Source organism: Apodemus sylvaticus, chromosome 12, assembly GCF_947179515.1.
Source record: "Apodemus sylvaticus chromosome 12, mApoSyl1.1, whole genome shotgun sequence".
Classification (NCBI taxonomy): domain Eukaryota; kingdom Metazoa; phylum Chordata; class Mammalia; order Rodentia; family Muridae; genus Apodemus; species Apodemus sylvaticus.
Genome location: NC_067483.1, coordinates 59,814,905 through 59,841,918, shown reverse-complemented (window position 1 = coordinate 59,841,918; position 27,014 = coordinate 59,814,905). Strand labels below are relative to the sequence as shown.

The 27,014-nt window shown below is 46.2% G+C and overlaps 2 protein-coding genes across 2 annotated transcripts in view; one reads left to right on the top strand and one right to left on the bottom strand.

The window, feature by feature from the left end:
* Positions 1-6,257, top strand: part of Rgl1 (ral guanine nucleotide dissociation stimulator like 1) — a 106,521-nt gene extending 100,264 nt beyond the window's left edge. The window contains exons 17-18 of the mRNA XM_052200238.1: positions 1,859-1,973; positions 4,054-6,257. Coding sequence (XP_052056198.1) covers positions 1,859-1,973; positions 4,054-4,241 — 303 coding nt within the window. The 3' untranslated portion in view covers positions 4,242-6,257. The remainder of the gene's footprint in view (positions 1-1,858; positions 1,974-4,053) is intronic.
* A 4,973-nt stretch (positions 6,258-11,230) lies between these two features.
* Colgalt2 (collagen beta(1-O)galactosyltransferase 2) overlaps positions 11,231-27,014 on the bottom strand; it is a 99,891-nt gene continuing 84,107 nt past the window's right edge. Inside the window, exons 8-12 of the mRNA XM_052200960.1 lie at positions 23,940-24,046; positions 20,679-20,811; positions 19,296-19,423; positions 15,408-15,614; positions 11,231-14,743 (exon numbers count right to left, since the gene is read on the bottom strand). Coding sequence (XP_052056920.1) covers positions 14,467-14,743; positions 15,408-15,614; positions 19,296-19,423; positions 20,679-20,811; positions 23,940-24,046 — 852 coding nt within the window. The 3' untranslated portion in view covers positions 11,231-14,466. The remainder of the gene's footprint in view (positions 14,744-15,407; positions 15,615-19,295; positions 19,424-20,678; positions 20,812-23,939; positions 24,047-27,014) is intronic.

The following is a 27,014-nucleotide window of genomic DNA, read 5'->3' as shown; positions in this document are numbered from 1 at the left end:
TTCTGTTACATATGCCAACCAGAGAGACAGGGGCCACCTACATGACCACAGTGTCTGGAATCAGAGTACAAATGTATGTACCCCGTGGTTAATGCTGTGTGCTGTGGCCACAGCAGTGTGCTCTGCTCTGTCAGGAGAAAACCTGCCTTGTAGGAGACATCTTGGATCGAACGTGCTGTCCTGGTCTTGGGGCCCCAGAGTATTCCTTCCTTGGAATAAGGCCTGCCTTTGGGAGAACAGGCCCTGTCATTGTCCCTTCCTGGGACCCTTTATGTTGCACAGGGTGAAGTCTGGAGCCTTCTCTGCTGTTAATGCTAATTTTAACTATTAGTTCTCTATAGCGTTTGTGCCACAAAATAATAAGGATCCAATGAAAGCTCTTGGCCACAGCCAGTATCTGTAGCTTTATTTTCTCGCTGAAGAGGAAGCCTTGATTTCTAAACCGAAATTTTCTCTATCTTAGCCTAATGCTCACCCCACACGTGGCTTTCCCCCCAGCATTACACTACCGGCAGACTTTGATTCTGTTTGGGGATAATTTCCTTTATACTATCAAAAAATATATCTCCCTCCTTTAAAATTTGTGTTCACCAATTCTTTCCTTGTAAGTATAAGTATGAGCCACATGTTTAGTGTTTTAGCATTAGGTAAATCTATGAAGTCCTTATTGCTGTTTACTGAACCACAGACACCAGCTGCAGTGAGGGTCAGACACCTAGGCCGTGAGGAAATCAAGTGCTCGCGCTCATGGGCTCTCTCTCTTTCTCTCTCTCTCTCTCTCACTCTCACTGTTTCCCCAACTCTTGTGTGAATGTGTGTGTGTGTGTGTGTGTGTGTGTGTGCACATGTGCGTGCCAAGCTCCAGCAATCTGCTCCTGGTAAGAACAGATTTTCTTGTAAAATATGCATAACCTGAGTTTCCTTTCACGTCTTTAGCCTTTAAAGAAATCACTGAAGATATGGCTTTGGGATGTCCCTCTTTCATGCCACCTGAGCTTATGTTCCAATCATCTAGCAGGGCAAGATAAAGAAAAGGAAACTCAGACTTGAGGATGAACAGAACACTTGTGCTTTAATTAGAAGCTGGTTTTTATTGACGTGTGATTTACATACAGTTAGAGATCTTAAAGTTCAGTTCTTTGAGTTTTAAAAGTCTGTATATATCTGTCTGTCTGCCACACCAAGACTCCCTACAACCTCCCACCAGTCAGTCCCCTTTAAACTCGAGGCTGGTTTCCTAATGCCCCAGAGACAGGCTTCATGGCTAATGCCTTCTTTACGGCTCGTTTCTTTTCCTCAGCGCGTTTGTAGGTGTCTTCTCCACTGTTGCAGGTGTTAGTTCTTAGCTTGTTCTCCTTTAGTGGCCCAGAAGGCCTTTGTGCACAGAAGCTTTCATGTCTTTTAGCAAATGGTTTGCTGGGTCATAGTTTCTTGCCCCCCCCCCTTTCTTTTTTTGCAGTGGTCAGTGGGCAGAGTTAGAGCGGATTTTTTTCTCTTGGTTGTCAGCTAATGTTAGCATTAGGTTGACACATGAAGATCGCGTTGGCCCAGGGCTCATAATGCTGTACCTCCTTGTTCATAGCTCCTTCATGTATATTCTTTTATTCGGGGAACTTAACTAGGGTGGGCTGATAGGCAATACATGTTTCCCCCATTTTAGTCGGGGCTGGGGAGGGGGCATGTGATCACCACCTGCCTTCCTTCAGCTGCTCAGACAGAAGTTGCACTAGCACTCAGGAGTCCTGGCTCTTCGTCCTGTTCCAACGCCACCTACTCTATCACGACAGCACAAGTCAGAGGTCAGGAGCTTAGGAACCGTGAACTAAGTTCACTACAGATGTGTTTGTTGTCTTTGCAGTTGACAAGCCAAGATAAGACCCCCGCCGTGATCCAGAGGGCGATGTCAAAGCACAATCTGGAGTCGGACCCAGCGGAGGAATATGAGCTGGTCCAGGTCATCTCGGAGGACAAAGGTGGGCGCGCGCTGCACTGCGGCAGAGCCAGCCGCCCACAGCAGAAAGGCCTGTGATGTCTTTCTTTTCATTGGATCCTAGTGATGGCGGGGCATGTGCACATATTTGTATGAGTGTACAGATGTGTGCCTGTGCATGTGACCAGAACTGTACAAAATGTGTCCTGCTCTCTCTGAGCCTGGAGCAAGGCTGGTGGCCAGCAAGCCCAGGCAATCCTGACAGGGGGCTTCTCATGCTCACAGCAGCAAGTGCCCTTATCCACTGATCTGCCTCTAGTGCCCCCTGCTGGTGGTTTTTAGGTGTGCCAGGGTGACTCTCAAGCTGCTACCCCATCCCGTAGACTCCTTTGCTGTTGTTCTGGGCTTTTCTGTAGAATTCCTCTTGTCCACTGTTTGTGTTCCCCATGAGAAGTACATTCCCATGAGCAGTCTCTGTGTGTCACGAGTGGGAAGCAGGTGGAACCTGTTGGGTCTGGGCAGGTCCTCACACACAGCCTTTATTGCCTTTGCGATTCTCTGTCCTGTCTGACCCGGAAGCACTCTTGTCATAGTTTTAGAGTGTGGGGTTTTGTTTTTGTTGTTTATTTTTGTTTTTGTTTTTAATTCTGGAACTAGAGTTACAGATGGTTATTGGTGCTGGGAATCGAACCCAGGTGCTTCGAACAAGTAGCCAGTGTTCTTTAACCTTAAGCCATCTCTCCAGCTCCAAATCTAGCTATTTTATTTTATTTTATTTTATTTTATTTTATTTTTATTTAATTTAATTTAATTTAATTTAATTTTATTTTATTTTATTTTTAAGTGTAGGTTCTGGGGAGGAAATTTAGTCCTTGCGCCCTTTAGCAAGCACTTTTCAGGCGCTGCCATCCTGACTCTCAGTTGTAATACCTAAACGCGGTTGCAGTTAAAATGATAATTCCCCAGGTGGTCTGTTGAATTGCAGCACGTGGCTGCAGAGTGGAGCAAAGGGAAGCGGTGGATCTGCAGACCCAGCGGCTCAAAGAGGGAAACCTGGGCTCAGCTCTGCCCCCAGCTGAGTGGCCATAGCCCTTAACCAGCTCCCTGGAGACAAGAGCCCTCTCTGCTCAAGGCAATTATGAAATCACCATAAATAATGTACCAGACAGGGCTTTGCAGAAATGCTAACTGCTGTGTAGTTGGGATTGCCGGTATCGTGGTCCCCAAATAGGTGAGCGGAAGTGAGGACTCTGGGGTGTTAGTCCTTGGGACACACTTGGACATCATGTACTGGTCTTGGAGAGCCTGTTCATCTCAGGCTAACTGAGGGGTCCTGGTATGAGGAATTCACCAGAAGCTCACCTCATGCAGATCTGGAGACAGAAGCCCCTGCCATTTTCTTTTCTGACCTCACTTCTACAAAGCCCAATGTCCACCTCTGCCCATGTTATTCTATGGTTTTCAAACCATAAAACAACTTTGCGTTGACACAATTTAGTATGCCACTGGTAATAACAACCCTTGTTTATATATTACAGGTGTTTAGTTGGGCATCACTGAATTTGAATATGGCTTAAAAATGAGTGGCATACACTGTCTTATGTTTAGTGTTAAAAGGCAAACTCTGGACAAAAAGAATAAATGACTGGTTTGATTTGGAATTATGTCAAAGTATCTTAATTTAATCCAAGGAAAGATGCCTGACAGTTGCTGCAGGTCATCCATGTGACTGGACACCCTAGGCTGTGGGAGTACGTGTGTGTGTGTGTGTGTGTGTGTGTGTGTGTGCTTGCAGGAGCCAGGAAGCCTTGGTCTGGTTCCAGCTCTGTGGTCCTGGGACCGTCTGTCTTGCCGTTGGTGGCCCCACCCCTGCGCCTGCCTCAGGCTCCATCCTGTATTTGAGCAGCCAGTTCACAGGAGTTCTGATGCCTTGTGCTCAGTTTCAGAAAGGGATAAGGTGTTTGGGACCAGCCATGAGGAAGTATTCACATTGCTTGGTCTAGGTTATAGTCAAGAAACAGAGACTCCGTCCAGCTGTGCGTCTGGGCAGCACTGGCTTTTGCCAGTCAGGGATGGGCTGCCCTACACACACTGACCAGCTGCTGTTTCCTTCTCTTTCCTAGAACTGGTGATCCCGGACTCTGCAAACGTCTTTTATGCCATGAATAGCCAAGTGAACTTTGATTTCATTTTACGCAAAAAGAACTCGGTGGAAGAGCAGGTGACGCTGCGCAGTCGGACCAGCCTGACGCTGCCCAGGACAGCTAAGCGGGGCTGCTGGAGTAACAGGCACAGCAAGATCACCCTCTGAAGGGACGGCACGCCCCTTCTGCCAAAGGCAGAGTGATGCGGAACACAGCCATGGTGACTGACTCCGAGCACAGCCATGGTGACTGACTCCGAGCACAGCCATGGTGACGCCAACCACCACCCAGTGTTGGGGAATCATTGGTGAAAGCAACAGATATTTATAGAGCTCAGCTGTGGAGAGAGGACTGTGCGGGGGAGAGTAGAAGTGAATTTGACATTAAAAGGATAAATGGTTCACTGATGCTTTTAGACCAGAGAGTGAATACGAAACAGTCCATATTTTAAAATATATATACACACACACATATCGTGTGTGTGTGTGTGTGTGTGTGTGTGTGTGTGTGTGTGTGTGTGTGTAGATATGTAGATATACCAGAGGGACTATACAGAAGATTCTGGACTGTGGAAAAACCAATTTGCACAATGGCCTGGGAAGTTGAGGTCACTTTTTACAGGGAAACAGAAGGGACCAAGAACCTGGTCTCATAGCTTCCAAGTAAATAAAATTAGACCCACCAATGCAGAGTGTTCTCCATGCCAGTATTACAAGGCCAGGCTCCATTTATAAAGGGAGAGGATTACTTTCTCCACCCACGTGCCACCAGATACCCAAACCGCAGAGGTTAGAGTGGCATGGGCTGCATGAAGGGTCCCTGGAGGGGTTCGGATGAGTCAGTAATCTCTGCCCTCTGCTGGCTGGCATCTGCTGGAGCTTCAGAGGCCTGTGTGCCTTGCAGGTCCCCATCACAGTGCCCCTGGGGCCAACACAAGCTCGTTTCAATTCCTGGAACCCCTGTTGTGTTTCTGCGTTCTCTCATAAAGGACACACCACAATCATTACCGCACAAGTAGCTTCGGTCTTCCGAAACTTTTCAGCCAGAGAAGAAAGCACAGAAGATCAGCGACTCCTCTGGACTCTTCTCTGCTGCGGACCACTCCGCCACCCTCACGGCCCTCTGCATGGCAACGTGTATGTCCGGTCTTCTGCCATTTGGAGTCTTGGGCCTTTATCTTATGTGCAATTTTTCCTCAGGTGCAGACATTTCTGCTGCAATTGACTACATGCAATCATTTCAAGCCTGTGAAAGATTTCTGAGCAGCGACGCACCCCCCCCCCTCAGAAAATGTCCCCCGTTGACTACAGTGACTCATTTCCTTCCTTCCTTTTGTAGCATTCCTGTGCTCAAGTCACAGGGAGAGAAAGGGGACTGCCGGCGCTCTCTCCGCCCTTTCCCTTGTAGATGGGACCGATAGCACCCTTGCTTTCTCACCTCACACTTACTCTCCTAGCAGCACTGGTAAGTGACGTTCTACGTCTGTAGTAATAACAGCATCATACACGTGCTTCCGGTCTGCGCTGTGCTGGGAGCTGAATGGAAAAGCCATATGTGAAGGAGCTGACATGCATAAGAAGCACTTTCAAATTATTATCCCTTTTTAATTTTTTCTCCAAATACCAGTTTTTATTCCAAAAATAAAGAGAATGAACCCAGAATATGATGTCCGGATTATCACAGGGAATTTTCTTTTCTAACCCTGTACTATAGCTCCCAAAGGTTAGGTAGGGTTTGTGTTCTGTAAATAGCCGTAGGAACTCAAGAAACACTGGGAAAAGCTCAGAGATTTGTGGCAGTGGACCAAAGAGAGAGCCAGGAAGTCATCGGATTCCCTTGTCTGGTGCATTCCGACACCAGGTGTACCCTGGTGTTTCTAGTAGACTGGACTGAGCCGTGGAGACCAGTCGTCAGAGGGCACTTTGTTCTTTTGTTTGTCAACCTTTTTTTTGGTTAATGCTTCTGTGTGGGGAGGGGAGACAGCAAGGGTTACAGCCGTGTGAAGACTGAGGGAAACCTAGCCTCAGCCTGGCTTTCTCAGTGTCAAGGTCAAAAAGTCAATGCAGAGCTATTGTCCAGGTTTAGGGTGTGGCTCACAAGACATACACATCATGACTGTGCGCGTACCCTGTGTAATTAAACTGTATATGTAGAGCCTAGATTTATATACTGCAATGTAAAAATATATATATATATATATTTACCTTTTTAAAAAAAGACAATGGAAATCCCAGGTGGGTAAAACATGGCCTCATTTATTTAATGCCACTTCAGTTGTTTTAATTTTGCTTCTGGGTAAACAGCTGGATTTTGTTTCCAGCTGCCTGCACGCTTGCCTTTCTGCATCCCCAGCATCTGTTTACCTTTTGGTTAAACTAATAAACTGGCTTGGGACTTGGTTGGCATGTGCTGCCAGACCCAAAGGGCGTGTATCTGGAGTGTTAATCGGGTGGGTCCCGGGCTCCAGGCTTGCCAGCGTTCAGAGGCCCTTTCTGAATCAGCTGACAGAAGGGGGACAGCCAGCGGCAGAGGGCTGTCCCCACTGGCAAGGATTGTGAGCTTAGAGGGAAGGGCATGTATGTACTCAGGACAGACCAGTGACGCGTGCCTTGCTCAGTCGCCTTCTTCGGACTGTGCAGTGGGGCGGCCTTTTGTGTGAACCTGGGGTGAGATGTCAAGGCAGTCCCTGCCAGCTCCCCAGAGCCTTTCTCGAGCGCAGTGGTGGCACCGTCTGGACAGACGTGATGGTCCCCCAGCAGGAAACACCTCCCTGGAAGTTCTCAGAAGGCCTTCCCCCACTCACCTGACTTCACACAACACACAGTCACATAATTTTCATCTTGTTACCCAGAATTATTTTCCAACAGGTTCCTAAAATGACCCAAGTCTGTGTTTTGAAAGGGAATTGATAATGTGGCCTAACCTCTGAGACTATGTGACTAATTTTCAAAGCCATTCTAGAAAACGAGCCCCCTCCCCCTATATATGTTGAAACTGATCTTGAAGCCTTCCTGTCTTCAGACTCCCCTCTCTGAACCACTTTCAAGGTCACACGGTGTAAAAACCACAGGAGGCTGCTGTGCTCCACAGTGCTCTGACCTCAGTAACACTGAGGAGTTTCCTGAAACCATCTTTCTCTTCAGGTGCCTACACCCCCAATCTGAGGAGTTACTTACATTGCTGTCCTCATCAATGATTTCCTCTGGAAATGTCTAAAATTGAAATGCTACTGGAAGTGTGTATTAGGCTACCCAAGACCAGACTGAAGTAACCAAAACATCCCAGGAACTTAAAGCAGAGCTTTTCTTTTGCAGCTAAGGGAGGACAGTGGAAGCCAGGCAAGTCCCTTAACTGGGACAATTCTACCTGCTTGATGTTGTTTTCCTTCAAGTCGCAGTGACAAAGGCTTCTAGTCTTAGCTCTTCTGACTGGCTTGGGCTGCATATAGACTGTGCAGAGAGGCCTGGCTGTCCCACACACCCTCCAGAGACAGCGTTTAGAATAGATGGTGAGGACCTAAGCCGGGGCTGCACAGAGCAAAGGAGAAGCTGAAGATGAGGTGTTAAAGGGAAGGGAAAATACCAGAAAGACTGGTTTAAATTTGTCAAAGAGGCAGAAAAATTCAATAAGAGCCAGTATTTTAGATCCTAGCTTGCGGGTTACTATTGCGTATGGGCCCCCTGTATCCCTATGCAGAAACCTGTAGCCTGTGTAGAAGTATTCTGTTTTACTTAGCAGTTTGGGGGGCAGACCCTCTCTTCTTTCTTTCCTCTCTCCCTCCTCCCTTGCCCCTTTGGGAGGGGAATCAGCATGAAGGATCTCACTGTGAAGCTAAGGCTGGCCTCTCTGGGAGCCAGTCCTAGACCCTCCCAGACCCTTGACCTCTGGGCTCGGTGGCTGGCACCCCAGCCCTTTCTCACACCTTCCCAGGAGGAGTCATCACGTCCCTCCATCCCTAACTGGCAGAACACCATGCTGCGTCACAGGGCCAGGCTTGTACCCACGCTTATGGACGAGGGCCAGGACATCATCTTACACAAGAGATGATCAAGGTGGTTTCTAAACTGCTCCCATGGCGGCTTTCAAAAACTCAAGGCACCAGACTTGAAATGGAAGCGATCTTCTAAATGATAGTTTTCTCTCAGACATCCATGATCCTCATTTATATGACAGCCAACAGCCAACAGAATCTAACCTGAGAATGTACACTACGGTATGTATATTTGATAACCTTTTGAATAATAAGTATATCGGATATATCAGAGAGAGGGAGAGAGAACTAGAATTATGAGACATTTTGTTGGGGCTGTAGTTTGCAGTTTGTGTTTGTGCGGGGAGGGGGAGAGAGAGCCAATTTCTGGGAAGACAGGCTCCCTGGCCACTTAGGCAGTTATGTCATTCAGCATTGCCTTAGCTGAGAAGCAGAACTGACAGGCATTCCCACTCCTTGAGGTCTGTTCAGTATCGAGGGAGAGCGCATGCACAGAAAGCTCTTCATTTGAGTGCACAGCCTCAGCTGGCTGCTGCCTTCCTTTAGGCCTAGGGCAAGGGAGAACCAACATTCTTGGCTGGGGGAGCAGCCCACACTCCAGGTGTGAGCCGGGAGAATCACCCGGGGAACAGCACCCTGGGAAAATCTTAGCCTGCTGCTGCCTTGGGAAAGTCTGACTCATAGAGTTGGAGCACGCCCGGGCTCCTGCAGCTTGCTTCTTGGCTGTGACCCGGAGCGACTCATGAAGACCATCCTGTGGGCTCTGCACAGCCTCCCTGGCCAGCCTCAGGCCTTGCAGTGAGGGGGCCTTTGACAGAAGAGCTGAGCCCTGTGCTGGAGTGTCCCTCTAGGGGCCTCCACCTCACTCCTGGGTCCTCTTCTGTGAGAGTCGAATCCCTGCCTCTTTCCTGTTGGAAGGAGCTTTGGGGCCACAGGCCCAGGCAGAGGCGCTCACATGCCTGAATCCAGGCCACACCGTTTCATCGCAGGCCTAAGCCCCCTCAGCTTCCCACTGTGGTGGGATTAAGGATAAAGTGGCCACTTTAAGGACTGGGCTACTACTACTTCCATTAAACCTGCCTTCTGCCGCTGGTTTCCACTTGGTTTCTTTCCTGTCTGGTCCCTGCACCAAAATCACCACCTCCAAGTGTGACCTGGCATTCTCCTTTCTCCTCTTGCCCTGTACTTCTGTCCCAGAAACCCCCTGGGCATCGGGATTTTGCTCTGCAGACTCCCACTTTCCTCTCCACCCATGGGTAGCCCCTCCCCTCAAGTCGGCCCGGTTTCTTCCTGCACAGCCAGGTTGTACAATCGTACGGTCCTCTTCAGGTCTTCACACCACCATGCCAGTGTAGAATAGCAGTTCAAACCTTTCTGCTCACACCACTGGCACCCTGGCAAGTCAGCTGTGGCCTGTGTGCGTGCCTGTCCCACACGTCTGGCTCCCCCTTCTCACCAACAACTTAAAAGAAACAGAAAGCTGTCCCTTGCATCCTGAAGGATACCGTTCTTCCAGGATAGAGATTCTGGTCAGCCCTGTGTTGGGAACTGCGCAGAGGAGCTCTCTTGTGGTCCCCGGGAGCCTCTAAGCAGATGCCTGTCAGACCTTAGAATTGCTCCCACATGGGCTTTGACTTGCACACCCATTTCAAGGGAAACTAGGCTAAAGAATCTAAGAGCAAATGTAGTTTATTCAGAAGTCAAGAGAATTGATTCTCAGGTGGTTCTTCATCCCACCCTCCCGCCCTTCTCAGATTGGGGGTAGATGGTTCGGGGTATGAGCAGGAGCAACACCGTTGGTGTGGTGGAGGCAGCCCAAGGGAGGCCATTTTAATCATGACCATGTGCAGTGAAGGAAGAAAGCAAACACAGACACATGTGCACACATACAGTCACACACACACACACACACACACACACACACACACACGGGTGGAGGAGGGGGAAGACCATGAGAGGGCAGGAGAGAGAATTTTCAGTGACATCATAGGGCAGAGAGCAAGTTAGCCTCCTGTCTCCCCAAATTTTGATGGCACAGCTCACTATTGACCGTCAGATCTCACTCAGTGTCTCATACCTCCATCAACATTTCTTCCTGAACACTAAAGCAAGTTCATCTTTTCCTGTCCTTGTCGTGAGAGGAGGCGCCATTTTCTATGCAGTCTTTGGTACTAAAGCCACCACTGTTCTCCAAGCAGGCAAACAGAAAATGCTAGACTTTTCTTCCTTGCCTCCGCTGCCCTGTGCTGAGGGGTCTGTCATCCAAGGCTCACAGGGGACCCCACGAGTCCTTTCTCCTTACTGCTTAATCCCCCAGCCACATTTATGAGAATGTCTCTGAGGCAGTAGGTTGTCAGTAGGTTGTCTCTGAAGAAAAGAACCCTACGAAACTCAACATGGCCATAGTGACAGCCTTCAGGGCTGTTTGTCCTCGGGGCTGTCATTCCCTCCCATTCTCTCAGACATCTGCCTCATTTCAGCCTTATTTTGTTATGACTTAACTCCACAGTGAACTAATATCAGTCAAGGCCATCACTTGTACATCATTCCCTTCCCCTCCTTGGTTGGAAAGAGTATCTGAAACACACTGTGGTGTCCTTAATGTGTCCTGCCTCTCTGCTGGGGTGTGTGGGCACAGCTGGCACGCCACTCAGAGGAGGCAGAACAGAGTCCAGATGGTGGTCCACAGCCCATATTTTCCCAGAAGGAGAAACAGCAGAGTCTGGGATGAATGTTGTGGTTCCCGGTCTTCTGTGTACCAGGCGCCACCCGTGTACCACTAGGAGCCAGGAGCCGGGGTCCTGGTCCACAGAAAGGGACAACATGGAGCCCTGGGTGGGCTAAACTCAGAGTGGGTGATTCAGAGTTGGATTCAAAGCTGGTGTCAAGAGAATATGGAAGGGTTGGAAGAGAAAACGCCTCTCTTGGAAATTTAGGCATGGCTTTTTATGATGACCCCCGCTTCCAGCAATCCTTGATGAAGAGACACACCTTGCTTATTGATACTGCTTTATTTGATGGAGGATGTGAAGGCATACACTGTGGAAAGGCTCCTGGGATGTCACCTTTACTCACCTGTTCCAACCGCAAATGAGAAACAGGTCAACAGGTTTGTGCCTGAATGGGAGCCTTTCTGGCTTCAGGCACCAACTTTATCCCAGAAGCTTCTCTACTGTCTGTCAGGAAAGGAACCAAACCTAGAATCCTAGACTTCCTCCCCAAATGGCAGCCTCTGTCTTCACGATCAGACTGTAAGTAAGTTGGCCTGTCAGCACTGCCTATGTCCTGTTCTATCATTGGACCCGAACCTCCCACCAATCCTCCCATTAACTCTGGATGGCCTTTCCCAGGCCTCCTTTTGCTGTGCTGATAAAACTGCTCCAACTTCCACACCCAGCCTCGTCCTCGTCGGTTGTAGACTTCCTCAGCAGAACCAAATCCTCTAGGACCCTAAAATCCACTTTTCCCCCTTTTAGTCTCTAAAATACAGCTACCTGCCTGTGTGGTTCTTGTATTGACTGGACCCCCACAGAGGTGGGGACTTGCCCTTGCCGCCTGAGTGTTTCCATTCCCCAAACAGGGCCTGAAACCAGGCCATCCTGACACATGGCTCTGGAGACTTGGGGGAGATTTGATTGGAAATACTAGAGTCACTCTCCCTACCATTTTATCTTTGAATGGTTGGATAGATCACGTGTTAGCACAATGAACAGTGGGCACCCTCAGTTTCCTCTAGGGGGAGACTTCTGCCTTGAACATATATGCCATACCTTCAGTTTCCTCTAGGGGGAGACTTTTGCCTTGAGCATATGCCATACCCTCGGTTTCCTCTAGGGGGAGCATATGCCATACCCTCAGTTTTCTGCAGGGGGAGACTTCTGCCTTGAACATATGGCATAATCCACACCAGCTTGCACAATACTACACACAGCAGCTTCCCACAGCATGGGCAGGGCAATAGCCCTGTGTTTTATTTGCTTTGGGATCCCATGACAGACAGTTCCTGATGCTCTCTGGTTTTCAACACTGATGCAGACCCAGTAGTGTTGGTCACTGGCAAGGGTTGGAAGAGCCAAGCAGCAAGCATAATTTAGAAATAAGGTTCCTTGTTTTTATTTTTATGGAGCGCTCCAGAAGGCAACTGGCCACTTCTCTACCCTGAAACAGCACAGCAAGACAGACCAGGGTGTGTGGACGCTCGTTCCTTCCAGTTTCCAAAGGATCTCAAGGATGAGTCTTCTGCAGACTGCAGGGGCCAGCACACAGGGCATCACTTACACTATCAAGGTCAGGCTTCTCGGTCAGAAGATCCCAGTTTGGATCCTGAGAGGAATCCACATGGAGTTCAGCCTCTCAGGCACCAAGAACAGGCTTCAGGGACAGAAACAAAGCTCTGTACTGAAGGCCTCAAGTGCCACTCACGGCAGTGGTCAGGTGTCTAAGTTGAAGACCAGAAGGGAGGCTTAGCAAACTATCTGGATTGCTAAAAAGATGGCTTTTTAAAGTACTTGATCTGCAATTTATAATAGTACATGAAAACATTACAAGGGACTCACTCTGAGCAGGCAGAAACACAGGCTGCACTAAACTAACAGAACCAGAACTTTATTCACAGTTAGAAAAGTCCTAATCTAAAATTCAAAAATTGAAATCCAATGTCTTTTAAGAATGAAAATTCTTAAATCCGTCAGACCAGCTGACAGGGCAAATGGGGGAAAGTTCCTCATTAAGACAGCAACAACAACAACACAAAATGCAACTCAGTCTCCCTCCTTTCCCAGCACCCCAGCTACCTCCCACCCCTATAAAATACACAGTTAAAGCCAGCCATACTTACACACATTCAAATTACAAACAAAATACCAGACACCTTAGGAATCACTTAGGGTTCCTCACTAGCTCCCTGATGCTCTTCTGTTTTTCTAGAAGAGAAGGAGCAAGCCAGAGCTGGAGAAGTTTGGCCTCAGCTTCAGTGGAGAAGACTGAGCCATAACCAGGAAGGAAGGGCGGCTAAGGAAGCACCACAAGGCGCTCCCAGCTGGCTGGCAATCTGGACGCCATGACACAGCCCAGCATTGCACCTGACATAAAATTAGCCTCTGAAGAATAAGAAAGGAGTTTTAGGGATTTTTTTTTTGAAAGGTGTCTATTTAGGATTTTTGGCTCTGAGAGCTGTGGCTTGTTGACTTATATCTATTGTCTAGATCAATGTCTCAAGCATTCACTGGAGAGTAACTTACTCCTAACTGGTTAGCCTGTCATCAGAGGTCTTCCCTGGGAAGCCACGCTGGGAAATGCAGGCAACTCAAATGGTCCGACCCATGTGTCTACACTGATCTTCCCCAGTATGCAACTAGAGCTGAGACACCTGTTTTTCTCCTTCACCCTATCTATAGACGATGTTTTTTTCCACACTTGTAAAATAAATAATTCAGAATATAATGAAAATCCAAGGCGAGGACAATTGTGAGGCTGAAATGTGTTCAGCCTCTCAACAGTAACATATTAAACTCATCAACAGTGACGTTTTAAACTCATACCTGAAGTTCATCCCCAGGCAAAGGGGTGACATATAAGGTGTGAGGTTCTGGGTCACCCCATCCCTTACAACCTGTATATATTACAGTTTTCTTTATAAATAGACATATTGGACTTAAACCACAATACAAATGCCAAGGGTTGAGATCTTTCCCCCATAAATATCCACGTGGCACCTAGACACTTTAATGTAAGATCTAGCAGCCATGATGGTCAAGAGCCAGGTCTCAGCCTGAGCCACTTACGAACTCCATTGGATAAAAAGGCCAAGAACAAAGCATCCACTTTGCAACAAGCTCAGGACAGAGCTCCCTCGAATAAAAGCCCAATTAATGGTTTGATTTCCCCACCCCCAGACACTTGTTACACAGTACAGTTTTCAAGGTCACATCAAATAGATGAACACATGTAGTCTAGATGGCTTGATGGTTTCAGGGTCACATCAGTCACATAAAATGGACCACTCAGATTAGTAAATGAGGTCCACTGGCTTGTCTGTGTTGACTGTCCACTGGCTGATGTGACAGCTCGGGGTGCCATTTCTTGGATGAGACTATGAGCCACGTTATCACATCAGTGTGGCTAGCAGCATTCTATGGCTACTGAGCAGAACTGGGCACTTGGACTGAAGTTTAACTTAGCTATTCCAGTAATGGTTTCCTAGGGAATTTGGTTTTTAATTTCTCTGTTCTTCACTATTCAAATTATAGAATTTTGGTGAATGACATCAAACCACTTGATTAGATGACTGCCATCTCTATAAACAACAACAACAACAACAACAAACTGGAGCAAACAGATGAGTAGCCCTTTAGAGAAACCAGACAGCTGTGAACCATGAAGACCACACTCCCAGGAAGCTCTCAGAGTTCATCCCTTGAAGGCACAGTTTCCAGAGAAGTTGGCGGTGGTAGTGCTTCTGTATTCTTGGCATTGCTGTGGATGTGTCCTTGCTTCCGGGACTTCCAGGAGTGTGTTCTGTCCCAGTCAGTGGCCACTGTCTCATTGTCCCAGATGGTTGATGTTTCTGTGTCGCTCAGATAGCCTGGCTGGCCTGTGTAGTGCGTGGGGTAGATGAGCAGAGGTTCTGCAGAGAAGGCTTTCAAGTCCCTGGACTCATAATACTCCTTGTACTCGGCCCTGTGAACAAGAGGTGCACATCCACATAAGGGGCAGAAGTCTCAGGGAATGGGGAAGTCAGAGGGCGTGCTGTCACCTCTGAAACTGCCTGGGTTCATTTCTTGCTTTTGTAAAGTTGTATTGATTGTGGAGAACCTTAGACTACAAACACAAAAAGGATTTCTTTAAAGTGTTCACAAGATCTGCACAGACAAGCAAAAGGGTCAGCCAGGCCCACCCTGTTGTAGCTGGGTAGAACAGTTTAGCGAATGAGCTTCAAGTCTTACTCTGAAAGGTTAAAAAAAAACCCCACAACTCTATCGGACTCACAGTGATAAATAAACATGATCAATTCCTAATCCGTGTCCCATTCCTGTTTCCACTGATAAAGAAAGGACATCTGAGACCTGGATAGCAGCAATGGGAGAAGGTTTGGAGGCATGCTAAAAGATTCTGAACCGACCATTATCCCGTGCACTGAATAAGGAAGAGGATATTAGGGAAGACAGTCACCTCCTCAAACTCATACTGTCTGTTCAAAGAGCTACTCAACTTTTCCAGGCTATGATTATAAAAGGATGCTTTAGGAAAGCCATACAACTATCAAAACACCAAGTTCTACCCAGGAGGCTTAATTTATGAACACATGTGACCGACAAATAGGTGGCCGTGGCAGGAGACTTACACAGGATGCTTGTTGTACATGATTGGCAGAAATTCATCCACTGGCAACATCTTCCCAAAGGGATCAGCTCCAACGAGTTTCTGTGCTCCTTCCAGGGAGATGGCGTAGCCCAGGGTCCAGTAGGAGTAATCAGCTTCGACGAGATTTACAACATTGGGCACCGCCTTCTCTGGCTCTTTGACTTGCATTCTTTTTCGACCGATGTAACTGTCAGGAGATTGGAAGAGGAGAAAAGTTCCAAGTTGAATATTAGAATATTGAATATTATAAGAATAGAGCACATACTCAGTTTTAAAGGATGTTTTAAAGCCTGGACTGTCATGTCTTTTCCTAATTTATACCACCACAGAGATCATTCTATCAGAATCCATAATTGCTATTGGTCCCCATAAAGTCAGTTTTCCAACTCCACTTATCAGGACCCCAACTACTCAGGCCTACTGGTCTGTCTTTAAGCCAGAAATGGAAGATGCAAAGAGATGAAAAAGTTGCTTGGATGATTTCCCTGGGATGATATTTCCAGCTGTGTTTAGAGAGGCTGGAAAGGACCAAAAGAAGCCAGATGTGAGAATCTTGAGTTTGTTGTCTTTGTGTCCTTGGAGCTTTTGCTTCAGATGATTCCTGTACCACTTTCCAAGAGCTGGTGCTAAATGCAAAGAAAGAGTCCTCAGCAGAGGACCTAGAGACCCAAGAGGAGCCCCAAAGGGTTCCTTCTGGGGAATCCGAATGACAGCTCTGAAAGTCTTTCCCCTGTACACTCTGCTCATGAGCTGAAGAAGACACCAAGGACCAATGAACAAGAACATATTCTGCTTTCAGCTCTTCTAGGGCCCTCAAGCAGATGTCCTCTGAGTCTGACTTTCTCAAGTGTGCTGTAGAGAACTTAACTTCTAGTGAGCACCTGAAATGTGGCTACAAGGGCTGAGGAACTGACTTTATAATCTTACTAATATAAATTCCAACTTAGGTGGTGCCTAGCCCCAACTGACCCATCTCTAATGCAACTCCTACATGTTAAGTTTAGGAGACATCGAGGAAGAAAGGGTGGAGAGACTGTAAGAGCCTGAGGTATGGGATATCTGCTGAGACTGCGGCTCCTAGGAGGGTCAGGAAAGCCACACCCACCAAGTCTCAACAACATGGCTACCTAAACAAGACCTGAATAAGTAACAGCATTAGACACAGAAGGGGGAAATCTCATGGGGTTTCAGCCCTAGATAAAGAACTACAGGAAACTAAGGAATACTCAGAGTAGAAGTCTCCCCAGCCCTGGGAAGAACCCCCTGTATTAGTTAGGATTTTACTCCTGTGAACAGACACCATGACAAAGACAACTCTTATAAGGACAAATTGGGGTGGCTTACAGGTTCAGAGGTTCAGTCCATTATTGTCAAGGTAGAAGCATTGGAGCATCTAAGCAGGCATAGTGCAGGAGGAGCTGAAAGTTCTACATCTTCATCTGAAGGCTGCTAGCAGAATACTGATTTCCAGGCAGCTAGGAATAGGGTATTAAAGCCCACACCTACTCCAACAAGGCCACAACTTCTAATAGTGCCTCTCCCTGGGCTGAGCATATGCAAATCATCACACCCCCAAATTGGATATCTAATACCAAGTGGTCAGCCCTGAAATCATATATGTACTTGTAACATTCTATAGACTAAACTAGTAATACTTACATATTTAGAATATATGTTATATATATTATACATATATGCAACAACAATAAAGAAAAGGAGGCCAGAGGGCATGGATTTGAGAAAGAATAAGGAGAGCTACATGGGAAAGATTGGAGGGAAGAAAGGGAAGGGGAAATGATGAAAAGTATATTACAACTTCACAAGCTTAACAAAAGAATTTTTAAGATAAATTAAAATTTAAAAATTAAATATTTTAGCTATGTAAAATGCTTTTCTCCCCTGCAAAGCAAGATTATTATCTGGTAGGATTATAGTTTAACAGTTGACATTTTATTTTCTGGGTTTAAATGTGTTCTGAGTGTAAGTATACACAGGCCTTTGAAAATGGCACAAAACCTATGAACTATCTCATTCATGGTTAAAAATAGTATTTACATGCTAAAATAGTGATTACTTAGATATAGTTAGTTAAATAAAACATATTAAGTAGAACTCATTTTACCTCACTAATTTTTTTAATGTGGTCAGAAAATTTGAAATAACATATATGGACTACACTGCATTTTCTACTGAATAAAACTCCCCCAGATAAGGCCAGCAACTGTTTAGAGTGTCCTGATTTATTATTTGTCTGGTTTCTTTTGGAAACAACACAGCTAACACTTTTGTATTTGACTTGAGTAGCACTTCTTCATTAAAGTAGTTAGTTAATCGTTCTTTCAAAGATGAATCTGTGGCATTTTTACTTTTTGACTCTTTTTTTTGTTTGTTTTTTGTTTTTTTGTTTTTGTTTTTGGATTTGGTGTTTTTTTTTTTTTTGAGACAGGGCTTCTCTGTATAGCCCTGGCTGTCCTGGAACTCACTCTGTAGACCAGGCTAGCCTTGAACTCAGAAATCCGCCTGCCTCTGCCTCCCACGTGCTGGGATTACAGGCATGCGCCACCACTGCCCTGCAACTCTTTCTGTCTTATTAGGACAGCTGTCCTTCCTTCTTGGATCTGATGATGCTCTGTCCTGAGAATGTACCAACCACGCTACCCAAGAGTGGGTCTCTGATTTAGGTGTCCCAGATGGTGTTTTCTGTGATTATTGAGGATTAGTCAAAGTTGCCTTTGAGTGTGTCACATAAGCACATAGCTTCCAGTCCACAGGGGTGTGTGATGTTTTACCACAGGCTATATAGCCACAGATGCAGAAGGCTGAAGAACGGTGACTTCTGGAGGCAAGAGATCCTAACACACTGGTCAGAATATCATGTGACTCAACTCTAACAGTGGAAGGCTTCTTTTTTATTACATCGTATGATTTTTGACATCTATTTCCTAGTTAATTGGACCATTGCTGGGTTTCTTTTTAAGTTCAAAAGAGGAGTTTCATCAGGGCACAAATCTATCTTTCCTGCTGAGGACAGAAGGGCAGGGAAAGGTGGGCTGTTTCAAATGAGCAGGCTCTAATTTCGAGAGTGGAAAACTTAGGATGTTTCTCCCTCGCTGGAGGGAACAGAAAGTGTTGCTTATTTTGCAAAGAAAAGAGGAAGAAAAAGGGAAAAGGAGGAGAGAAAGGGAATAAGGAAGGAAGGAAAACGAAAGGATGCTAGCCCAGGGGCAAGAGTTCAAGCACCAGCTAGTACCGCTCTGAGGCAGTGCTCCCTGACTGAGCCTGGCTCCCCAGCCCTGCAGTCAGTGCCTTCCCCGGTTAGACAGCCCCACCCCCACGGGGGAGCTTGCTTCAGATCCCATAAGGGACTGCAGAGGCGACCCTTGTCCTGGGAGCTGGCATGCAAATACACATTAGCTCTTAAGTGAATGTCTGCTACTCCTTCACATCCGGCCCACAGGCCACTTTGCTTTTGGAGGTGAAATTTCCACTATTCTCTCCAGTGGTCCTCAGGGTGTTTCCTCTGCTGTCAAGAGGCTCCTGATCAGGTGGGTGACTCCAATCTCACAAAAACAAACAAACAAAGGAACAAACAAACAAAAAGAAAAACAAAAAGTCCCCCCCCCAAATAAAACAAAGCAAAACCACAAACAAATGAAACAAAACTTCCCATAGTTTCCCACCTTGTCGATGGAGGCAGAAACAGCCACACCCAACCTTTCCCTACTTCTTATTTCTGGGGACATCTGTGGTGTAAAAATCAGGTAAATGGACGGAAGTTTGACTGCGCCTCCCACCAACTGGGGAGGTGGGCTTTCTGAACCCTGGAAAAGACGCCATTCCTTCAGCGCTAGCCATCTTTGTGACTCACATCAGCTCCCAGTCCAGCCCAGCCTTGTCGATGTCGTCCATCAGCTTCATCAGCTTCCTCTTAAACTGAAGCTCAAAACGCACATCGTCCTCGATGACGAGCGTCTTCTCCAGCTCGCGGTCAATAACCTGCAAAGGCCATGGTGGGGAACCAACGCTCAACGAAACCGTGGGGAGCGCTGAATGAAAACTCGAGACCCATTTTTATTTTTAAAAGCTCATAATTGGATCCAAGAAAATGTCCATTGATAGCAGGTCGCATAGATGATTGTGCCATATTCCTAGCAACGGGACCATCTGATGTACAGTGGTATGTCTTAATGGTACAGTGGTAGCAACGTTGCAGGTTAAGATCTCTCAAACCCAACACTGAGAGGTTGTTTGCATTGTGTTGTTCAAAGACAGGTTATGCCACGCTGTCACATGTCAGGATGGAGGCTACCCTTGGGAAAGGGTGACTACAAGGCTGTACAGAGGGGGTTCCTCAGGGCATGCCTGCCACCTGTTTCTTGATCTCAGTATTGCTTGACACTGGTGTCTTGTTCTATGTGTGCCGTTTTGTTGACTGTACCTTATAATCTATGCACTTTTATATATTTCTATAGCATTTTATTTAAAGCATAGAAAACAAAGGGACAAGTCAAAACTGGATCATTAAAGGAGCGAAGGCACCAAGAGGTCCTTATTCAGTTTTTTCCTCCTTTATGTTCTTCTCCAGAAGTGACCTTTTATTTGGGGGAGGGAGGTCGAGACAGGGTTTCTCTGTGTAGTCCCTGGCTGTCCTGGAACTCACTCTGTAGACCAGGCTGGCCTCAAACTAAGAAATCTGCCTGCCTCTGCCTCCCAAGTACTGGGATTACAGGCGTGCGCCACCACCGCCCAGCTCAGAAGTGACCCATATTCATGTACTCTGAGGTCCAATGCCTCCTCCATTAGTACCTTGATGTATACGGCATGGGGTCCAGTTACAGCTCTGCCTCTTCTTACCTGAAAACAGTTAATACTTTCTGCCTGCTGTGAGAAGAATCCATCCTGTCTAACCCTGCCTCACACGCCTTCTGTGTTATTCTTGCATGGATTCATTTGATAAATGATAACATGACAGACATACACAAATCATTCCTGTTTACGAGGAAGGAGAACCCAGGAAAACAAAGTTCCTACCATGTGAAAGCTATCACCCATTGTCCCACGTGGCACTGAGGCCACCATCCTGGTGCCTTTGCTGCTGGCCTCGGGCAGGTTCGATGCACAAAGCAAGAGCAAATTTCAAGCCTTCTTCCAGGACAATCACAGGCTTCTCTTGTATCTGACTCTAATTCACCTGGGAAGCTCCAGGCTCCCTTTCCCTCATTACCAGAGTGTTCCTCTAAGGAATATTTACCTCTTTCCAGACAGAGAAGTGACTAAGGAAGCAACCAATTTCACCTCTGGTTAAAGGCCTGGAGGAGTAGGGGTCCCGGTAACCTGGTAGCATTTCAATGTTCCAAGCCTTCAGCTGGCTTGTGTTGAGTGCCCTGAATAACAAAGAATATGCATGAAGGTCACTAGGTCACTAGGTCACTAGGTCAGTGAGCCCCCACTCCAGATCGGGGAGGGAAAGAAGGGGATAAGGGGAAAGAGAGAGAAAGAGACTGCATGTTTCCTCAGAGCCTCTCTATTCATGAAGAAAGACTTCTTAGTTTCCAATAATTCTGCAACCACCATCAGGTTAATACAATAGCATTATGGTGAAGGTGAAGAAAATGGCATCTTTTATGTGTGTACATCCCTCACACAGTGCCCAACATGATTTCTTCCTCCAAAAGGTTTTCTAAAACCTTTAGAAAGGTACTCTTGTAATGAAGAAAAAGCAATGTGTAGGCACATCACATCCTGAAAGGGCTGAGGACAGGAAAGAATGAGGGGACAGGCTGCGCACAGGTGGCCTCCCTTTGGACCTTAAACTAAAACAAGGCCAAAAATAGAAACAGTACAGATAAATTTCTCAAATGGTGGAGGGAAGATCTCATGATCAGAATAATGAGGCACTGGTGAAAATGGCCACGATCAGCTTTCGAAAACTCTGGAAACCAACCGAGCTCTCACAATGACTATAGGGAACAGTGGAGCCTCTACAACCAGCATCAATGTGATGGGTTTTATGTTTACCCATTTGGATTCTTTTCTCCATGCCTCAACAGCATCTTTGAAAAACAGTCACCTCACAAAACCATGAGTAGTTGTGAGTACTGGGCTCGAGTAGCCACTGAAAGTGACAGGGTGGACAGGAACTTCCTGAAGACCTGCTTCAGGGACACCATCCTTATCCAAGCCAACAGTCTTATAGAAATGCATTATAGAACACAAAACAACACAGTGTACACACACACACACACACACACACACACACCTGTCTACTTGAAAAACCCAACAAATCAGCAGTCTTTTACCTAGACTTGTAAAATTATGCACTTGATAAATAACAGAGCAACTATACTCATTAACTATTATTAAATTACTAAAATCAAGAATGAAATAACAAGTATCCTATTGATCATATAGAAGTAAAAACAATTATAGTACAAATGTTTGTTTGCCCAAATTTAAACAACTGATATTAAATAGGCAAATTTATACAAAGGTAAAACTACTGAAATTACTTAAACTTAAGAAATTCTGAAGAATTTAAAACAAGTAAAATAGGTTGAGTTAGTAATTTGAAATCCACAAAGAAAAGCCCAGAGCCAGATGCTTAAAGAAGAATTAGTACAATTCCTAATAGCCTTTGAAAAAGAGAAAGAGGAGGGAACCCAAGGATTCTATGAAGCCAGTATTATTTGAAATGAAACCAGAAAACTACAGGCTAATATTCCTATTAATATAGTTGCAGAATTTTAAAGAAAATACTAGTGGACAGAATCTAGCAACAGAGGAATTATACAGCAGGACTAAGTGAATTTGCTTTCCAGGATTACAACTGTAGTTTGACCTGTGAAGATCTATAAAATCAATGCACCATGTTGATGGACAAGAAGCTATGTGGTCATCCCAATGGCAGATGCATTTGATGAACTTTAGTGCTAAAAAAAATGATAAGAAAACAGTAATAAAAAGTCTACACCATCAGCTTGATAAAACTGCACCTTGGATATAGTACTTAACAGAGAAAACCTAAATGCTTTCTCTGTGTGATCAAGAATAAGACAAAAATCTCCACTCTCATTGTATCCTTTGAATGTTGTGTTCAAGGCAATAACCAATCAGGGCCATAAGGCAAGACAAGGAAATAAGCTCTATCTAGATTGCAAAAGGAGAAACAACGCTTCCTCCAATTATAAATGACAAGATCTTGCCTACAGAAGAACCAAAACAATGAGTGTACACACACACACACACACACACACACACACACACACACACACACACACAATTAGAATTGATAACTAAGGCTGCAGAATATGTGATCAGTATTCAACAACCTACAGTGTCTTTATACATTTGGCAATAAATACTAAAAACAATAAATTAAGGAAATAATTCTATTACCCCCTCCCCCCGCGCACATCAACAAATGCCAAAGAATAAATGTAACGATGTACATGAAAGACTTAAAAACTGAAAGCAAGGAATCCTCATTCAAACAACTGACATATATCGAATAAATGAAGTGACTTGTTATGATTCAACTGACCTGTAGGTCAGTGCGGCTCCTACCTATCAACACCCAAGCTGGGGTGTATGTGTGTGTGTGTGTGTGTATCTATGTGTAAACTGACAAGATAGCAGTAAAGCTCACAGAACACCGCCGAGCACCTATGCCTTCCAACCAAGTGACAAAGGAGAGGCCTCATGCTCCTTACACAGAAAGCTGCTGCTGTTCATCAGTGTGCTACTGTCCTTAGGATAGAGCTACAAAGTAACGTAATGAAAGTAAGAGGTCAGGGCAGTCTCTTACATTTGTGGTCAACTGATTTTTGACAAAGGGCCCCAGAATTCAGTTGGCAAAGTTTAGTTTTGAAATAAGTGGTACAGGGAAAGCCAGATGACCATATGGAAACAAGGAGGGAGTCCCTGCTTCGTACCACATATAGAAACACTTAGCTCAACATAGATCAAAGGCTCAAATGTAGGAGAGAAAACTGACACATACCTGTAAACCCCAGCACTTTGGAGGCTGAGGCAGGAGAATCGCAAGTTCAAGTCTAGCCTAGGTTATAGTCAGTTCTAGGTATGTATGATTTTCCTGTCACATCTCCAGGAAAAATGGCCACTGTGGTCAGACCAGGAGGAATCTAGATGTCTCACACAACAGGACACATAGACCTTTATCTATCTTTTGTTTGTTTGTTTTCTTCAGACCTGAGCATGGTTTCAGACGCATTCCCTCTATTACAGGAGAGAAAGCTGGAAACTGCCACAGGTCTGAGAATGGCCAGAGACTGGGCGATCACATCTCGCGGCGTGAGGCTCAGGGGTCACGGGGTGGGGAGTGGGTCCCAGGCCCACGCTCCAGGTCCCAGGTCACTGCTCCTGTGTGCATCTCTCTCCCGGGTCTATAGGAAGAGCCTCAGAGGTCCCTCCCCTCCAGGACTCCTTCTCAGTCAGACAAGGCACCACACTGCTCCAACCACACCTGCAGGGGTTGGGGGGGGGGAGGACTCACTTCCCATCCACGGCCTCGACAATCTTGACCTCGATCTCCTGTTCGTAGAGTGTGCGCAGCATCCTGTCCCGCCTGTCCTTCCTGCGTTTGAGGTTGATCATGAAAATCTAAAGCAGGGTACAAAAGGGCAACGAAACACGCTGGTTGAAAAGCGTAGGAAACCGGATATGAGGACCCGAGGGGATTGTAGCATAAGGGGTGGAAAGAAAGCTATGGCTCTACTTCCGTCTCCCTTCTCGGGCTCATGAGTGGGGACGGGGGTGGGGTGGGGGGCAAATGCTATTTATCCGAACGGAGCTGCTTTCTAAATGCAACCACGTCAGCAATGGCCTAATCTGCTGTTTTCCTGATAGTCACTGGCGGGCAAGTTCTCTCTCATTTTGAGAAAATAAAGTTCAAAAAACAAAAACAAAAACAAAACAACAACAAAAGCAAAAGATCCCAAAGGTCAAAGGTGAATTAAACTGCGCGCACAAAGCTCAGAAGGGGAGAAGTGGTTTGTAAATGGCTAAGTCAAGCCAAATGACTAAATGCATCTATGTACTTCAGGCTTAATACTGCTGCTTGCTGTCTGTCTGAGGCCTGCTGTTTCCATGTCTTGATCTCCTCATCCAGGAATGGGGTCCACGGTGGCTCTATTCCACAAGACCTATGCTTGGTATCGTCACAATTCACATCCACTAGGTAAGCTTTGCAGCTTTCAAGAACTAAGAAGGATCTGAGTCTTTATGCTTTCAGTCTCCAAACATCCAAAATAATGGAGACTGCTGAGGGGAAGTTAGCGTTTTATTTATTCATTTATTCATTTATTTAGTGCGTAGAGTGGAACTGTGTGTGCTGTGAAGGTCAGAGGACAATTGGCAGTCTCCTAGCTTGGCAGCAAGTGCTTTCTGCCACCAGACTGTCTGTCTTACCAGTGCATAAGTTAGCATTTGAATAAGGGCCTCTGTCTGCAAGCGCTGAAGAACTGATTCGAACATTAAACTATTCAAGACTGGGAGACATTACCAGCCAGCACTGGGAATCTACATCCCAGTGAAGGAGAAACCAATAGGAAGGAACAGGGCAGAGGACACTCCTGACTGTCGGGGTGACTCTGGAGACAGCATTTAATGCTTCTGTGCAATTAGCTCGCCATCTAGAAAAGGAGGGGTTAGAGCAAATCCACCTCTCAAGCTCTTTACATATGAAAATCTGTGCATATCGGTTTATAATAAAGTTGGTTTCATGTTATGAGACTCATGAAGAAATTCTACTGTGTAATCAGGCTGAGGCCCCGACCATACTGCACTGAGCTTGGGCTCAATGGTCACTCTGAATATAATTTTAAATGTATGCTTTATCAGGATCAGAAGTTATACTAAGCTCTCAACTCTCCCCTGCAAGATATTCTCGTCTCTGTTCACACATAGAGTTCCAGGAGCACCAGAATGCTCTTTGCAAGTTCTCTGGAGATGCTGGGCAGGGCAGGCACGCAACAGGATTTGGTAGCCTCTTAGTTTACTTAACAGGAAAGTTTTAATAAAACAACAAAAAATACACCATCATTTCTGTGTGATGTATATTTGGGACTTATAGCTTAAAGTGTGTGCTTGTATCTTTCATGCCTCATTTTGTCCATCTTTAGAATCCTAACATCAAGGGCTATGTTCCATTCCCCGGTTTTACAGACATAGGAAGGAAACAGCATATCCCCCGCGCATCCACAGAGCCATCTGAGGTCACCCGAGGAGACAAAGCAAAACAAAGCAAAATAAACAGAGAAGCATCCAAAAGGTCCCCTGCAAACCAGAGGCCTCCAGTCGAGGAAGCTTTTAGTAAATAATAGTCCCTTCCCGAGCCCTGCCAGGGCAAGGGCAATAAACTCAGTAGCCATGAAGAGAAAACATAGACGGCTTGCTCATACTTAGTAAACAGAGCAAAGAACTGAGTGCCAAATACAGCCAGACGCTAGCAACCAGGTCACAGGATTGGAGGGCAGAAAAGACCTCTGACACCTCTTTTCCACAGCCCATGTCTGCTGCAGACAGAGAGATGATTATCCTGGGCTGTGGAAAGCAGAGTCCCTGCCTGCCTCTCTTTCTAGGGCTGGCCACGTCCTGCCCTGCCCTGCCCGAGGCGGATCAAGATGGTCCTGGCTTTGTTTCGTTTGCTGTGATCTGGTCCTCACAGAAATGTGATGCCAGGAGGAAAAAGGAAGATTCTGAAAGACCCTTGGGCTCTCTTTCCTAGAAAATGAAGAGAGGCCAGAGCCTCTGGGCAGGAGAACTGCCCTTGGCGAAAGGCAGCTGTGTGGGGGAGTCCTCCCTCCCCCGTCACAGCAAGGACCCACCATTGTGGTGCTAGTGAACCCACCCTTGTAGCACTGGTCAGTTTTGAAACTATTTCCTATTTTTAGTAAATAGGAATAGACTCAATAGGGTCTATTTATATGTTGCCACATTTAAATTCATCTCTCTCCTTTCTGCCTTCTGTGGAAATGGCACAATCACTATTTGGTATTCATGAAATACTCACTTCCTACTTTTGGAAGTCTAGCAGAGATCCCAATTCCTAGTTCTGTTAGCTCCTTGGGATGAACATGATTTGGGGACACAGATGTTAATGTTCCAATGTGATAAGGCCTTTTCTTCCAAAAAAGCATACTGAACTCAAAGCACAATACTTGGCTTGAATACAGAACCCCTGGAAGAATTCTGTCTCAGTTTGTGGACTCCTGGCAGGTCACCGCTCTAGACCACAAGACTCCTCAGCACTGACCAGCAACCACATAAGGGGCCGTGAAGGTCTCATGTCGCAGACTCACAGTTCTGGCCCTGGCAACCATCTGTTTTACACACAACCAAGAAAAGCTCCTCTTTATATTACTCTCTTTCCTTCCTTCCTCTCTTCTTTCCTACCGTCTTTTCTCTTTTCTCAACTCCTTCCCTTCTTCCTTCCCTCCCTTCTCCCTCCTCCTTCTGCCTCCTCCCTTCCTTTCCTTCCTCCCTTTCCTCTCCTCTCTCTCTCTCTCTCTCCCCTCCCCCTTTCATTGTGATGCTAGGGCTTGACCCCAGGGCTTCACTTATCCTAAGA